The 17,317-nt window shown below is 38.1% G+C and overlaps 1 protein-coding gene across 6 annotated transcripts in view; it reads left to right on the forward strand.

Annotated features, from left to right (window-relative positions):
- The window catches only part of hmga1a (high mobility group AT-hook 1a), a 238,426-nt gene that overhangs the window by 20,057 nt on the left and 201,052 nt on the right, over positions 1–17,317 (forward strand). For all 6 annotated transcript variants that reach the window (XM_087973614.1, XM_043716780.2, XM_043716786.2 and 3 more), the window contains one exon: positions 10,566–10,616. In XM_087973614.1, the coding sequence (XP_087829740.1) occupies positions 10,566–10,616 (51 nt within the window). The remainder of the gene's footprint in view (positions 1–10,565; positions 10,617–17,317) is intronic.

The following is a 17,317-nucleotide window of genomic DNA, read 5'->3' on the forward strand; positions in this document are numbered from 1 at the left end:
TAAAGGATAGTGGGAGGAAGGCAAACCATGTCCCCATTTTCAGTGTAAACAGTTTGACAGCTCTGAAAGGGTAAGTTGATAAGATCACTGTGGGGTTAGGGTGCACGTGGGTAGGTTTCCAAGATATAATGTGAATGGTGTGTCAGGAAGTTGGAGTATTTAGGGTAGGGATATCACCCCTGGCATGGAGAGGGGAGTGGTGGATGGGGCTGTGTAAAGTCAAAGAGGGTGTTGTCAGGTGCAGGGGCAGAGTAGTTGTGATGTTTGGTCAGGAAGCAATGGGAAGAGTGTGTGTCTGGTTCTGAGTGAAGGTGGGGTTGGTGGGTCCTTGGAGGTCTTTCGTCTAATTTGAGGGTTGGGAGTGGGGTGTGGTCAGTTCAGCTTCTAGTAATTTTAAAGCATTTTGTGGAGTTTACTTTCAGGGTAAATATGAGTTGGGGTCTGTTAAACTTACCAAGGAATTAGACTAGGTTTTCAAACTTCAAACCTTTTCTCAATAATTATTAACTTAATTCAAGGGGACCCTCCAGAATCTCTGATTTTAGATGGATAATGTAAGACGGTTTCAAGAATAGTTGCCCACCAGAATCTTCAATTTTTTGGGGCAGAGTCTGCTATGCTGGGAATTCTGCAGTTTTCTAATGTGTAATTCCCATATTTGCTGCAGAAACAACTATCTGGCCAGTGGTAAATCAAGGCCATTATGTAGCATGTTAGATTTTTTTTTGCAAGTAAGGTTGCAAGTTTGGATTTTCTTGCTGGTAACATATCTTTCAGCTTCACAAATTAACTTTTCTCCACCACTATCCTCTTAATTTGGTTAGTGCATTGACCATCCTTTGTTTTTAAATCATTTGTCCTAAACAGATAAACTATTTTTACTTGTACCATTGTGGCACCATCCACTTTGAACTTCAAAATAGTTTCTTCTAATGTATTTCTTCTAATTACCATTGTTTTTATCTTATTGATGTTCACATTCAATCCATATTCTAAACTTCTAGGTTTCGCTTGATCTATGGTAGTCTTTTCGGATACTGCAAGTAGCGCTGTCATCAACAAATTGCAAATTAAATGGTATTGTTTAAGAATGAAATGTGCTGTTGAAACTTTCATCTTGCAGTCTTGAGGACAGAATTACAAGAATATTAAAATGCAAAAGGAACACCAATTTATGCTGCATGAGAGAGAATTTCTATCTTAACGAATCTCTCTGATGGTTCCTCTTTGGCAAACTCTCTCTTTTGGCCTTTGCTGTGGCATCTTCCCACAAACTGCCAAAAGCTTCCAACAAAAGATTCTTGGGGTTGCTATCTATGACTTGAGTTGGGGTCTTTAATTTCTGAAGTTAATTCTCACCTTGAACTGGTCTTTGAGAAATTTCCAGATCTTTTATATGGATCTTTCTCATGTGGATAGACCAGATCTATTAATTCTGTGAAGCCCCTCCTTGCCAATGGCAAGCAATGTTTTCAGACCTTTTTAACAGGACTATCTGTTGCTTAACCTATAAAATGGAATTGCACACGTTGTTCACTCAGTTGTAATTCAGTAAAGGTATCCCTGGATGACCTCAGTCCATAACTAAGTGTTTGCCTTCCATTTTGCTTTGCAGATCTTTACTTCCAAAACTAAAAACTGAACATAATGCAGCATGTATTTCAATTTCTGGTTTGCACCTCTCTCTTCCCCATCCACCCTCTATTTTTTGCAATTTGCCTTTGCTTTTAACTGTTCACTTTTGCTCTTGGATTCAACCTTTAACTAAAGCATGGGATTGATTTTCACTGTATTTATTGTAAATTGGTGCTTGTGGTTCATATTTATGTATGCGATGTTGAATATTAATTATAGGTCACTTGATTTGTAATTTAAAATGATAAAAGAACCTCTAATTTTCATACTGTGTTGGCCTCTGAGGCCTGTTTGCGACAGTAACTTTTGAAAGTGGAAGTCAGTGCCCCAATTGGCATGCTCACTCCCTGTTGCTGTGTATGGAGCATTGGAGCAGATGTGTGCCCACAAGCAGCTGTGTGCACATGCAGCTTAGCAAGAACATTGTTTAAATGTTAACAAGTTTGGCAATTAACTGTTCTATGGTGCATTGTCCATGGTAACTCACCTAGCAGTCAGCGTACACTTGCTAGTCTATCAAGCGCCTTTTCTCATGCAGTTAAGTCTCAATTTATGAGATTAAAACCACACCTAATGCTATGAAACGGTCAAATCCATCAGTGATCTCCAAAGATATGACTTTGAAGCGAGATATAACTAGGTACAAGGATGTTACATCAGACGTATTAGGCTGTTTACCAAAATGCACACAAAGACCAAGATATTTTTCTTTATCTACACAATGTCTTCAAGCTTGTAGTTGACAACATCATTCTCCTGGTTGGTTTGTTACACTTTGGTAAGTGCTAATATGTGCATTTACAAACAACAACTGCAAAGGATGAGAAACTACAAGAGTTACAAAATATCGTTGTTTAGGGATGGCCTGACAGTATTAAAGAATATTTTAGGAAGTTGTTAATTTTAGATTTTAATGATCTTGTATAAGGCAATAAGTAATTTTTCAAGAGAAAATTAAATTTAGTACCAGAAGCATGATTCCAAGATATCATGACCTTGTTAGATTAAAGGCACAAGGGAATGGAACATAAAAGACAGCGAGCACGTGAGTCCATGTATTGACCAGGGATAAATCAAAGTATTCAAAAACACATGTGAGGCATGCCAAAATATTAGCAGAGGAGGGAAGCATTACATCTACAAGATTTTCTATGCATTCTTCAGATAAAAATAGCACGATTTATTTGATGTATAGGGAAGATTACATTTTTGAGATTACATTATTCCAAGATTTAGCAACATGTTGCTGCATCTCCGAATAGATATTGTCTGACAGTGGGTTAAATTCATTGCAAACCCATTTCAGGTTATGTGTACTCAGTGAGGAGTGACCTATGTCATGTTATCACCCTATTATCTATGCTCAAATTGCCTAGCACAATGTAAGGTTTATACTATCAAATCAATGATCATTAAGTGTTTTGCAGTGTGTTACATCTCACTGAGTAGGGCTCAAAATCAAATATCTACTATTTCTGAGTTGTCACAAAAGTTAAACATTTTAAAACAAGTGCACCCAATCCCCTAGTTTTCCTGGTTTTCACATCTAGGTTTCTGAACCAAGTTTCAATACTGAACAAGAATACTGTTATATGTAATTAGGACCTAACTACGGGTGAACAATTATAAATTATTGACATGCAACTCTACAATTTAAAATTCCAATCCCTTTATAAATTACACTTTAAACACACCTGCTCAGATTTGTAAAGTAATAGACATTTACAGCACAGAAAAAAGGCCCTTTGGCCCATCACACATACACTAGTCAAAAACAAGCACCGAACTATTCAAATTCCATTTTCTAGAATTTAGCTCATAGTCTTGTATGCCTTGGTATCACAAGTGCACACCTAAATACTTCTTAAATGTTATGAGAGTTTCTGCTTCTATCACCCTGCTAGGCATTGAGTTCCAGATTGCCACCACCATCTGGGTGAAAAGGCTTTTCCTGAATTCTCCTCCAAAGCTTCTGCCTGTTACTGAAAATCATTGCCCCGGTCATTGATCCCTCTACCAAAGAGGACAAGTTTCTTCCTGTCTATCCAATCTATGCCCCTCCATAATTTCATACATCTCATTTTTGTGCTTTGTCAATCTCGACTGCTGTAAGCAAAACAACTTCACAGTCCCATCTCCCAACAAACTATCCATCCAGGCAACATCTTGGTAAATCTCCTCTTCACCTTCTGTCACATTCTTCTGATAATGTGGATTCCAGAACTTTACACAGTACTCTCGATGTGGCCTTACTAACATTTTATGGAGTTCTACCGTAACCTTCCTGCTCTTAAATTCTATACCTTAGCTAATAAAGGCAAGTATGTCACATGCCTTCTGAACACTTTATCCATCTTTCCTGATAAGCTGGCACACCAAGATTCCTCTGATCCTTGATGCTTCCCAGGGTCTGACCATTCATCATATATTTACTTGCCTTGCTTGCCCTGCAAAGGTGCATCATTTCATATGTATCCTGATTAGCTGATCAGCTCATCTGACCAACCTGTCTAAGTCTTAGGCTTAATGTGAACCCAGTTACTTATGTGCCTAATGACTGTGATGTTTGCATATAATAGTGGCTGTAATAAATGTCTGTGGATTTTCAATACTAAGAGATCCATGTCCAGTTTCTTATGTTCCTAACGTAAGCGTGCACTTGTCAGAACATTACCTTGAAGTTGGTTTTCTTTGTTTACTTCCAGTGGTATGCAAAAGACACAAGGTTAAATGTTATGTCATTCCTGATAAAGGGCTTTTGCCCAAAGCATCGACTCTCCTGCTCCTGAGATGCTGCCTGACCTGTGCTTTTCCAGTGTCACACTTTTTTTACCAAAAGATACAAAGTGACTAGTTCATTGTAAAAGGTCTCTTACTTATCCATTAAATGTCGCAGTTTACAACAATTGCTGAAGGAAAGATGTGCTGGTTTTCTCCAGGTTTAAAATGGCTTTTCACTGTTGGAAACAGAAAGACAGTTTGTGTGCTGTTAGAGATCACCAAAGATCCTCGGACAGCACCTTACAAATGTACAAGTATTTCCATCCAGAAGGACAAGGGCAGTAGATACATGGGAACTCTTGCGTTCAAATACCTGTTTATTCAGTGATTGCTATAAGTGTTGGGTTATTCCTGATTCTGATGAAGGGCTTTGACCCAAAACATCAATTTTCCTGCTCCTTAGATGCTGGCTTACCTGCTGTGCTTTTCCAGCACTACTCTAATCTTGACTCTAATCTCCAGCATCTGAAGTACACACTTTTGTATAAGTGTCAGGTTACTTACTTTTCAAAACCTGCAGCGATCCTTTTAAACACCAATTTTCAAGAAGTTCTTCTTCAATTCAGTCCACAATTTTAAAAAAAAACAAAAATAAAATGACACTGCCTTTACAATGGCAGCAATGCAAATGGAGAAGAGGTTATTACCTCAGCACAGCTTATGCCTGGAAGGCAAGCGTGAATTACCTTGCCTGGCAACTAATTGCCTGACTTCCAAGGCTCAGATATTCGTCTTCAAAGATAGAGGAGAATGAAAGAGATATGTGATGAGCCAACAGGTTAAGAACTACTAAAACTTCGCACTGGGCAGAATGTGAGAGTTAGAAATATAAATACTTGTTTACTAACAAAGGTTTCTAAAGTACCTAACCAGTCCACATTATTTAAAATGATTTTTGATAATCATGTTACACTATGAAGCCATAATACAGCACACCAATTATGGACAAAAAGTGAGGAAAAACACTCCGAAGATTGTGTAAGTTGTGACAGAAACTAGCAGCAGACAGCCAAGCAATTAAACAAGTACAACAGAGAACAATGTGTATCTCTCCAGATAGGTATACCATCACCAGATCAGGATGAATTGTCAGACTTTAAAAGGATCATATTCAACTTTAGAATCTAGTCTTGTAAACTGTTATCTATTTGCATGACTATCAAATTGATAGCATATGCAATTGTGGGTTTGTGATGTGAAAAAGAAGGATGTTTCGTTACATTTCTGTCAGTATGTCAGTATAACTCTTCAACGCAATATGTCAATATGCTTTTAAGAGACATGCACATGGCATCACATACTCAATCATTGCATTTGACATAGCGATATAAAGATTACATACTTCATTTTAACTCTTGACTTGAAGCACGCTACACTGTTAAAAGCCAACAACTTAATGTGAGCCCAGCCACTTGCGTGTCGAGTGAACGTGATGTTTGCATGTAATAGTATCTGTAATAAATGTCTGTGTATTTTTCAATACTAAGAGATCTATGCCCAGTTTCGTGAATTACTAGGGTTAACATAAGCTTGTGCATCAAGCAAAATGTCCCACTGGAGGCAAAACTCCAATCAAGGTCTGTTGGATTATCAACTAGGAGAAAGTGAGGACTGCAAATGCTGGAGACCAGAGTTAAAAAATGTGATGCTGGAAAAACACAGGCCAGGCAGCATCCGAGGAGCAGGAGAATCGACGTTTCAGGCATAAGCCCTTCTTCAGAATTCCTGAAGAAGGGCTTATGCCTGGAACGTCGATTCTCCTGCTCCTGGGATGCTGCCTGGCCTGCTGTGTTTTTCCAGCACCACATTCTTCAACTGTCGGATTATCAGTTACATAATTGATGGAGCTGCTTCCCCTGGGATGCTAATGTCTGTTGTGTTTGAGTGACCCATGTGATTGCAGCAAATCTGAAGTGTTAATTATAATGAACAAACTTAATTGTACAGTAACAGGTTTTACTGTGAAAGATAATGACTTTGTTAACATTCTTTTAAGTTGCTATATATGGACATCAAACCCTGAGCTGTTTAGATTGTGTGCCACAGAAACACATCTATGTCATTAGCCTTGTGAAATACTTTATTTGAGAATTTATTTTCAAAGCCAGTTTATATATTTAAAAAAATCACATTTTATGAATGGAGGTTGCTAAATGAGATCTAATTTGCATTAGAACGTTATTTTCTCAAAGTACTTGGTTTGTTTTTGTTTTGTTAAAGATTGTGCCAACTGATGCATATCACATGGAATTTCATGGCCATTTGCCTGACACCTCTGGTTTCAGATCTGGCAGTACGTAACATTCCAACTCTCTGACCAACATGTGTGGTTGAGTTCTTGTCCTTTCTTTATCAAGGCAGTTAGTAAAACAGCTCTCCTCCTTTCACAAACCACAAGCCACAGTGGAATCTGTGACCTTGGTGACTAATGTCTAAGACAAGAAAAAGGATCGATCTTAGTTTAATTCAAAACTGGGATATAAAAGAATTTGAAAAGTGAAGTTGCTTTTGCAGGCTTCTTGCTCATTAGTTTATTTTTTCTGATTATATAGATTTTTTTCCCCCTTTTAAGCAAAATATTTTAAACTCTTTTATATGTATGCATTTATTATCCTAGAAGTTGAATGTGATGCATGGGAGAATAGATACTTTTTTGTGTATGATATTCTATTTGATAACTCATATAACATCTCCAGACTTTCATGTGAAGTGAAATATTGTTGCTTGTATGAGGTACATTTGGGATTTCTTAATATAAAACTTTATATAGAGTCTGAGAGCTGTACAGCATGGAAACAGACTCTTCAGTCCAACTTGTCCATGCTGACAGATATCCTAGACTAATTGAGACCCCTTTGGCAGCATTTGACCCATGTCCCTCTAAACCTTTCCCATTACTGTAACCATCCAGATTTAAATGTTGTAATTGTATCAGCCTTCACTAATTCCTCTGGCACTCCGTTGCTATAGTGAAAACAGCCTATTTAGCCTGTCCCTATAGCTCAACCATTCAACCCAGGCAACATTCTTGTAAATCTTTTTTGAACCCTTTCAAGTTTCACAACATCCTTCCTATAGCAGGGAAACCAGAATTGTATGCAGTATACCAAAACTAATGTCCTGTATAGCCACAACATGACCTCCCAACTTTTGTACTCAATGCCCTGACTAATAAAGGCAAGCATACCAAATGTGGCCTTCGCTATCCTATCTACCTGCGACTCCAATTTCAAGGAACTATGAACCTGCACTCCAAGGTCTTTTTGTTCAGCAACACTCCCCAGGACCTTACGATTAAGTGTATGAGACCTGTCTTGATTTGCCTTTCAAAAATGCAGCACCTCACATTTAGTTACATCAAACTCCATCTGCCACCCCTCGGCCCATTGGTCCATCTGATCAAGATCCTATCGTATCCTGAGGTAATCTTGGATTATATATCTCACAATGTCGAGAATCTAATTGTTAAAAGGTTGTTCTGCGGAACTGACGGTCAGGAGATGGATTAATTTGAATGTTCTCAATCCAAAATGTGATGTAAACCTCTGGTGGGCTAAATCTACCACTGTAGTGAAAAAGCTTCATTTTTGATCACCAAACTCTAAAGGGGAGTCCTATGGAATATATGAAAGTAGTTGGCACTGGACCCTTTGAGCTGATTCTTCGGTCTTTCTGAGGACGAGAATGAGTCAGCAGTGCTGAAAGGTTGTTGATCAGATCAGAGAGATGAATATAAGGATGTACAATGTTCTTTATTACGACCTCTATTCTTTTTAGTTTAGATTCGCTACAGTGTGGAAACAGGCCTTTTGGCCCACCAGTCCACACCGACCCTCTGAAGAGTAACCACCCAGACCCATTTCCCTGACACTATGGGCAATTTAGCATGGTCAATCCAAGCTGACCTGCTCATCTTTGGACTGTGGCAGGAAACCGGAGCACCGGAGGAAACCCACGTAGACAAGGGGACAATGTGCAAACTCCACACAGACAGTCACCCCAGGCTGGAATTGAACCTGGGACCCTGGTGCTGTGAGGCAGCAGTGCTAACCACTGTGCCACCCATTGATTTACTAATGACTTGAACTTGTGTATCGGGAGTTTGCAGTTAATAAAAACTTAGACCATAAGACCATAAGACATAGGAGCGGAAGTAAGGCCATTCGGCCTATCGAGTCCACTCTGCCGTTCAATCATGGCTGATGGGCATTTCAACTCCACTTACCCGCATTCTCCCCGTAGCCCTTAAATTCTTGATGTCACAAGGAATTATCAATTTCTGCCTTGAAGAGATTTAGCGTCCCAGCCTCCACTGCACTCTGTGGCAATGAATTCCACAGGCCCACCACTCTCTGGCTGAAGAAATGTCTCCGCATTTCTGTTCTGAATTTACCCCCTCTAATTCTAAGGCTGTGTCCACGGGTCCTAGTCTCCTCGCCTAACGGAAACAATTTCCTAGCGTCCACCCTCTCCAAGCCCTGTATTATTTTGTAAGTTTCTATTAGATCTCCCCTTAATCTTCTAAACTCCAATGAATACAATCCCAGGATCCTCAGCCGTTCCTCATATGTTAGACCTACCATTCCAGGGATCATCCGTGTGAATCTCCGCTGGACACACTCCAGTGCCAGTATATCCTTCCTGAGGTGTGGGGACCAAAACTGGGCACAGTACTCCAAATGGGGCCTAACCAGAGCTTTATAAAGTCTCAGTAACACAACAGTGCTTTTATATTCCAACCCTCTTGAGATAATTGACAACATTGCATTCGCTTTCTTAATCAAGGATTCAACCTGCATGTTTACCTTTAGAGAATCCTCAACTAGCAAATTGGCTTTGCGAATTTTCTCACGGTTTAGAAAGTAATCCATGCTTCTATTCTTTTTTTCCAAAGTGCAAGACCTCGCATTTGCTCACATTGAATTCCATCAGCCATTTCCTGGACCACTCCTCCAAACTGTCTAGATCCTTCTGCAGCCTCCCCACTTCCTCCGTACTACCTGCCTGTCCACCTAACTTTGTATCATCGGAAAACTTCGCTAGAATGCCCCCAGTCCCTTCATCCAGATCATTAATATATAATGTGAACAGCTGCGGCCCCAACACTGAACCCTGCGGGAACTTGCATGTGTACTACACAGTGACATTTATTGCAGAGCATGAAGAAGTGATGCATTTTGGAAGATTAGAAAGGGGGAGACAACATATATTTAATGGTCTAATTTTAAAGGCGATACAGGAGTACAAAGAAATCAAGTTTCATGGACACATTCTTGAAGGTGGCTGAACAATTTCAGAATTTATATTTTTAAAATAAGTTTGTACAATCCTTGGCTAGAATATAAAGGCAATAGAAAAACTATGGTAAATGTTTATGAATAGCATCAGCCAGAGTATTGTCTGTTGAGTATATTTTGGGGATGATGTAAAGTCTTGATTGTTACAAGGTCAGCCAAGTGGACTTCATAGAACATGAGTTCTCTGATTGGACCAGATTAACAGCCCCAATCTGGGAGCCATGGCTGACAGATATAAACAAGAGTGTCAGACATCCTGTTCGGTCTGAGAGCTGGCTTTGAGGGAGCCAGATCAGTGTCAAGGACTCTCCAAGTGTAACTAAATGGTAACCTAATATTGGAATGCCCCTTCTGTGAAGTTATTTGATAGACCTTGATCCCAGAAGCTGCTAGTCTTTGGTTGGTAGCTTCTGGCGATCTGGAAGTCAGTGTTGATCCCTGTGATATGCTGAGATACTTGCCCACACTAATCTGCCAAATCTTCATGAGTTGATTGGAATGTAATTAAGTGTATTCTCTTGACATACATGATCTGCACTTCTCAAAATAGAATCACAAAATTCCACCCTCTGATTTTATATTTGGCCAGGCTTCCATATGCTCTTCCACATCCATTAGTGAAGGACATTTTTTTTTCTTTCTTGGCAGTTTTGTAATAAGTGAGGAATATGCAGCAGAATGCTGTACATGATGCCTGTGTTGACATATTATGCAAGTCTTTTTGAGCAATTTTCCCCATTCCACATTGACTAATTTGCTACTTTATTAAGCATTGTGGATGGATGTGCTCAACAGTACTTGAGAATGAGACTTTTTTTCTTTCTCTTAACTTGTTTGTGTTTTTTTTTTCAGAAATCTGGTGGTGCAGGAGGAACAAAGCCCAGAGGTAGACCCAAGAAACTGGTAGGTTACATGTTTGTTTCTCATTTTCTAAATAGTGCTGGGTTTGAACAACAACTATGCATTGAACATCCCAATATTAACTTGATGATTGTGACTTCATCACAACCAGCAGCAGTATCATGATCAGCAAAACTTGGCAGTTATGATGCTAGCAATTTCAAGTTATATCGGTCTGTCTGGGTGATGTTACTCACCCATAAGATGTTATAGTACATATATTTTTGAATTATGATTTAATTTAAGGTGACATTTAATGTTCTAAGCATTTCTATTTTATTGAATGCTTCCAGCCATATTTATCAAATAAATTGACCTGTTTTGAGCATTTTAATAAGTCTTGTGATATATATACATATATTTGGAATGTGAAGTGGGGAGGGGAAAGGCAAGAACCTGTATTGGATTTTTATGTTCCGAATCTGGAATATACTGCCTGGGAAAAGTAGAGATGGGAAACCTCAACCTTTAAAATGTAAGTTGATGAACACTTGAAATATCATAACATTCGAGGCTAGAAAGTGAGATTAGTGTAGAAAGGTCAGCGCAATCTCTGCCTACCGGTCCAGACCAAATTTATTTTTTTTAAATTACATTTTTAGTTGTAAGCAACACTAGTACTAGGATAACTAAAGCTACCCGAACATAAAGGTTGGCTTTTATGACTGCTTTTATTTTATATAGACTAAATTATATTGTAACTTATTCTGTTTAACTTGTTGCCACAATATGTCCATTTCCAATGCTGGTCTTTAAATTTAACTTTTTTTTAAATAACCCTTTTTTTCCCTAACATTTTCTCTTTTTTTAAAAAAAATCTTAAATTATTTCAGTTTCATTTTTTTGTGTGTTTCTTTCATCTTGCTTCTATGTCCATTTTGATAGTGAGTTACTTTTCAAAAGGTGTTCTCCACACATGATTACAGCTTTTAAGAGTGGATCCCAGTTAATCAAAAATCCCAGATGTGAGGATTAACATTGATTAACAAAGGATCCCATTTAGTTTGATCCATCTTTCCATTTTATTTTCTTGCTGATGTTCTTCCCTTCCATTTCTTTTATCCAAATTGTCTAAATGGCCACTATTTATTTGCTGTAGGTTGACTTTTCAGCTTGTAGAGAATAGAATGTCTTGTTCCCATTTGAGTTTCCAGCAAGGGTCATAGATAACCACAAAGAATGCTAATCCAGCGTACTTTAGGAACTTCAGGCCAATTGTCTCATAAATGCCATAAATGGTCAGGGAATGAACTAATTCATCACTCATTCATGGATCTAAACTAAAATCCAAGTCAATCTTTCTCCCTTCTACTTTTGAGCTATGGAAAGACCTGTTGAAAGAATGTATTTGTGATGAATGCTACAATCAATCAGTATCCAAATGACCAAAATTAGCTGCAATGCTAGAAAAGTAAAAAAGAAATCTCATCTGCACAGGCCATGTCTACCCAATGCTCTGAAAAAACTCAAGTTTGTAATTGAATAGTTTTCACCAGAATACTATGAAGAGCAAAGTATTATTCAGACACAGTTTATTATATTATTTCAAAATTAAGTAAAAGACTTTGCACTAGGGACTGTATTATTTAAATTGCTTGTCATGCTTCATTACTCTTTCTTTAAAAAAAACAAAAATGTTCTCTGGACATATCTATCTTTTTTTCATTGCTGTAATTAACCATAAATAATGATAACCACGATGATCTCAGATAATTGGCTTATAGTTCATTACCGTATTATTAATTCAGTATCAGTTTTATCACCTGCATCCTGATTTTGTAATTAGTTATTTTTATTTTTGCTTTCTGCACTAGTTTGCATCTCTCATCTACACTAATTCTGTAGGAGAAGATGGATTCTACATAATTCTAGATATTGATTTAAACCAAATAACTTTTATTTCCTTTCCTAATCAAATAATTCTGGATTGCAGTTTGTAATCCACAACAACAGTGGAATGACAAGGACTCGACTATTTTCACAAATCCTTGTCTTTGTGCAACTGAAAATGGCTGAAATAAGCACTGAAACTTGAAAAGAAAGAAACCCTTTAAAGCAAGAAACCTTGTGCATGTTGTGTGGTAACTGATCTGTAAATGTGCACTTCTGAATAGACTATTAATAATACCCCTACTTCACTAATCTCGCAAAGTTTATTTTCCACGCTAATGAAAGTCGATTTTGATTCTTCAATTTGCTTGAATTTTGACAGGAGAGTGGAGATGCAACATATCCTAACATATGAATAAGTTTCTTTTTATTTTGAGGTCATCCTGTTTTTCCCCAATTTGCCTAAACTAAATTTTTGAATTTAAGAATATATGAAAAATGTTTGTCCCCGGTCCCAGTGCTTATAAAAAAAAACACAAGCTGGTGAAAGCACATGGAAGTGATGAGTTGATTTGCCTTTCTCTCACATCCATTCTTTCAAAAATATTTTGCTCAGTGTTTCCACAGATGCACACAGTTTGAGGAGTTTCTGACTTCCCTTGAATCTTTTTTAGACTTCTACCCCTGTAGTGGTTGTAGGACTCGGTGTGAATGGATTAACAGTGCCACATTTGTGTTTGACAGCCTTAATATTGCAATGACATTGTGAAGTATAATAATATTCATAGAAATTTTGAGGAAAGCATGTTTCAAGCCAAAGCTTATACTTACTGTTAACTCTGCAAAACAAGGAATCTGAACAGAGTACAGTCAGGTCCACTATAACACAATGGTTGTATTCTTGTGCAACCCTGTATTATTAAAAGAAGTCATGCTTTAGAAACAACGTTTTAAGTATTGGCTCAGTAATACAACCTGTACAGTCCCCCATGCTGAGATAAATTGCTTAAAAAGGACCATGCAGCATTGCCCTACTGAGCCACACTTTCACCAATACAGAGCTTTGTGTACTTTCCCTTGTACCATCCACAAGGTGTCGACTCTCAATGGGATACAGTTGTACAAACAATGGAAATATTCTGATACCTTGTCTAATGACCATGAGAACCGTTTTCCACGTATGGAGTCAGCTATTACAAGGGGGCATAGCTTTAAATTAAGGGGTGGTAGGTATAGGACAGATGTTAGGGGAAGATTCTTTACTCAGCGAGTCGTGAGTTCACGGAATGCCCTGCCAGTAGCAGTGGTGGACTCTCCCTCTTTATGGGCATTTAAACAGGCATTGGATAGGCATATGGAGGATAGTGGGCTAGTGTAGGTTAGGTGGGCTTGGATCGGCGCAACATCGAGGGCCAAACGGCCTGTACTGCACTGTATTTTTCTATGTTCTATGTTCTAATTGGACATTCTTCATGTCTGCGTCCAGTCTGAGACTATTGACATGCTGCGTGACCGTGGGAGATATCACATTTGAGCCAGAGCATGTCATTATCTGAAAATCACCTATGCTTATTGACCATTCATCGGGCTGGATGGTGATTACGATTGGGAACCCCAATCGGATAACAAAAAATATCAAACAAAAGGGCATTGAGACGAATTGTTGATATCCTTCTGCTATGATAACTGAGCTTAAGTAATTTAGGATTATATCTGTGACTTTCTGTGTTTTGTATGTCTTAATAACATTGGGTTATATATTATTCATCATGTCATTGGGAGAAACTGAATGTGGAAATGTTTGTAATATTTGTTTTTAAAAAAGACTCGAGAAAATGGGCGATGTAGAATTCTTAATGGGTTAGAAATTAGACAAGTTGTGTGCTTAAATTCTCTGAATAATGGAAAATTAGAGTCAAGCATGAATAGAACTAGATTTTCTGTCTGTTCGTAGTTTCTTTAGTTGGAGAAATCTGCCTTGCTGCAGTTAGACAACATGAGCTAATTGAACAGGTATACAACTTAATAAAATGTTGACTGGAATTTTGGTGGCCAGAAATGTACAAGAATCTGATAAGAGTCTTGATTATAATCTTGATTATAATTCTCATTAGTACCATCTGGCAGTTTCAGGAAATTGACCCTTAACATAATTTCCTGAACTCAGTTTGTGCAGAATTATATTAAAATGTCCTGTTGTTGGAAGTTTTCTACTATGTTCCCTTATGAAATTATCAAGTGTATTAATTCTTTGCCCTTTATTAAGAGATCTGGTTGAGTCAAAAAAATCTCCTTTGCTTAGTAGGTTCTTTTGATTACCATTGAAGGAGTTTTGTTTGTTAAGAGCTTCATTTCTGAACCCAGTTGGGAAAAATTATTTGAATCTAAGGCAGAACTATGAGGTGAACACTTCACTTCTGTTAAGAAAAGTTCCTTCCCTAGATATGAAGGAAAGAATAAAATTCTGATGGGAGGAACCCTCTTCCCTTATCAAAGCTCAGAAAAATAAGTGCATTTCCAGGTAATGAAATTATTCACAGATAATGCTGTCCACGTGAGAGAAGAGCAGCATCTAACACAAAGACCCATTTCTTTGTTCCTCCCGATTCCAAATATTGAAAAAAAGCTGGCAGAATCGGAGGAATTCATTTTCTCATGTTCTTTGGCTGGAGGAATTTAAATGAGAGCGGGTTGGTTATAGCAATTCATCCAAGTCAGGCTAGCGATGTTGCTTTGACACCCTGCAGGACGTACAATACCCATTTCCCAGGAATGACATCAGTTCTTTAGTAGCTCTTGTTCTATTAGTATGCACATTCTTGATGTTCAGTTCATACAGTTTGCAAATGGATTACTTGTTTTCATGTGATGACAGATAATATCCAAATGTTTGGCAAATCAGTATCTGCTATGTCAGTGGTTCTGTTAACAAATAGTTTATTTGTGATATCTCGGATTGATTTTCTTTCTTTAAATAGATGACCTCTGAGAAATTACAGTTCTTTACCTTCAAGCCATTGTGGACAATTGTATTGACCTCTGTATCACACCCTGCTTTAATTCCTCTGATCTGCAGACACTTCCTAGACAAAGAAGGAAACTAACAGGAAATTATGCTGTTGAAGATGTCCCAATGGCAGGCTAAAAGAGACTCTGTTCTCCTTATAGCTGGCATCAGTAGGATAGTAAGGCACCTTCAAGATCTCCAAAGAGATGTGATGGGGCAATTGGAGGAAATACACAGGGCCATTAAGGCCCTGGAGGACACAGTTAATATCTGGATATCTGTCAGGTTATCCAAGGAAGCGAAATAAGAAATTGAAAAAGAAAGCTGGGAAGTACTATTGCAAGCTGGCATAATGGACAGACCAAGTCCTGCTAAAATTGTTGAAGGCACATTGTTTGCAACTGTCACCCACTATCTTTTAATGAGCACGCTAACTTGATTTTACTCCTTGCCAGTTATTTACAGAGGAACCGCGATTATCTGAATGAGATGGGCGGGCAGTATTTCATTCGGATAATTGATTATTTGGATAACTGACTCAATGTTCTCCTCTGGGACTCAGAGTTTTCTGAAGTTTCCTTTTACCTTGCTTTGCCTGCCTTGCTCCCTCTGTCTGTTCCAGGATTTGTCTCTGAACAGATACAACTCGTGTGTAAGGGACTGCAGCATTGCTGAAGCCTCTCCCCGCCACTGCTTCACTTCAATGGGATTAACAGATGGAGCACTTCCTGAGTCCACTCTCTGTTCAGGAGTCTAGGTGGCAACAAACTGGGATTTATACAAGGCTGAATTGGCTCAGCTGCTTCCAATACAAAGGGCACATCCCTCAGAATCTGACCAACTCCAATTAACAATACAGTAATTAATGCCTCCTTACCAAAATTGAATTCTGAACTATGTCAAACTGACTATTCTACTGACAAAAGCAGCCTACACTTTACTAAAGTAGCATATAGATCCTGCCTATATAACTCTAGAAATGCTTTAAAGAAACTTTGTGGATGCTAGCTTTGGTCTGTTTATCAAAGCAGATGTTTTGCAGAACTCCCCAGTGATCCAGCTTGACATGTCCCAAGGATGCCAGGTTCTCCCTTGAAATACTCCCTATCTTTATCATTTGCTTCCCATTTGAATCCATTGTTGCAGTTCAGTGTTTGGTTGAAATCCAATTAATTCTGTTAAATATTTGTTGTGAAAGAGAGAGCATTTTTGCTGCTGTAATTTCTAGCGTTATGCAAGTGCTATGGAAGTGAAATAAGGGAGAATTGCACCCGAGTATTATTTTCATCTAGTTTTACAAACTGGTAAATTTGTGACAGAGCATAAGTATGTTCATTTATATTTTAAAAATTACTCTGGTACTACGAATCCTCTGCTACTTGAATGGTAAGGTATGTTACATAAAATATTAAATGATGAATAGAAGCAGACGTTGTAGTAATAAATATCAATTAATTAACTTACATACAAACTAACGTCTGTATGAGGTGTATAGGGTATGCCACTTGTAGCAGTGGACTAGGACTAATGTTATTGAGTTATACTTAAATGTGAGACTATTATTACTGTCCTCTAACCTGTTTACTGCAGTCATATCAATTTCAACACCAGGTTATAAAGTTGGATGCCTGAGGACATGTTTTCAACAACTTTCAATTATCTTAACGTCCCAAAGTACTTCACAGGAGGCTGTCAAGCAAAACTTGACATTGAGTCACATAAAGAAATATTGGGGCAGATGGCCTAAAGCCTTATCAAAAAGGTAGGTTTTAAGGAACATTTTAAAACAGGGTAGTTCAAGGCAGAATCTTATGAAAGGAATTCCAGAGATTAATACTTGGACAGTTGAAAGCAATGTTATTAATGT

Source organism: Chiloscyllium plagiosum, unplaced genomic scaffold (assembly GCF_037043375.1).
Source record: "Chiloscyllium plagiosum isolate Xiang-an unplaced genomic scaffold, Cpla_swu_hap1 HiC_scaffold_26, whole genome shotgun sequence".
NCBI lineage: Eukaryota > Metazoa > Chordata > Chondrichthyes > Orectolobiformes > Hemiscylliidae > Chiloscyllium > Chiloscyllium plagiosum.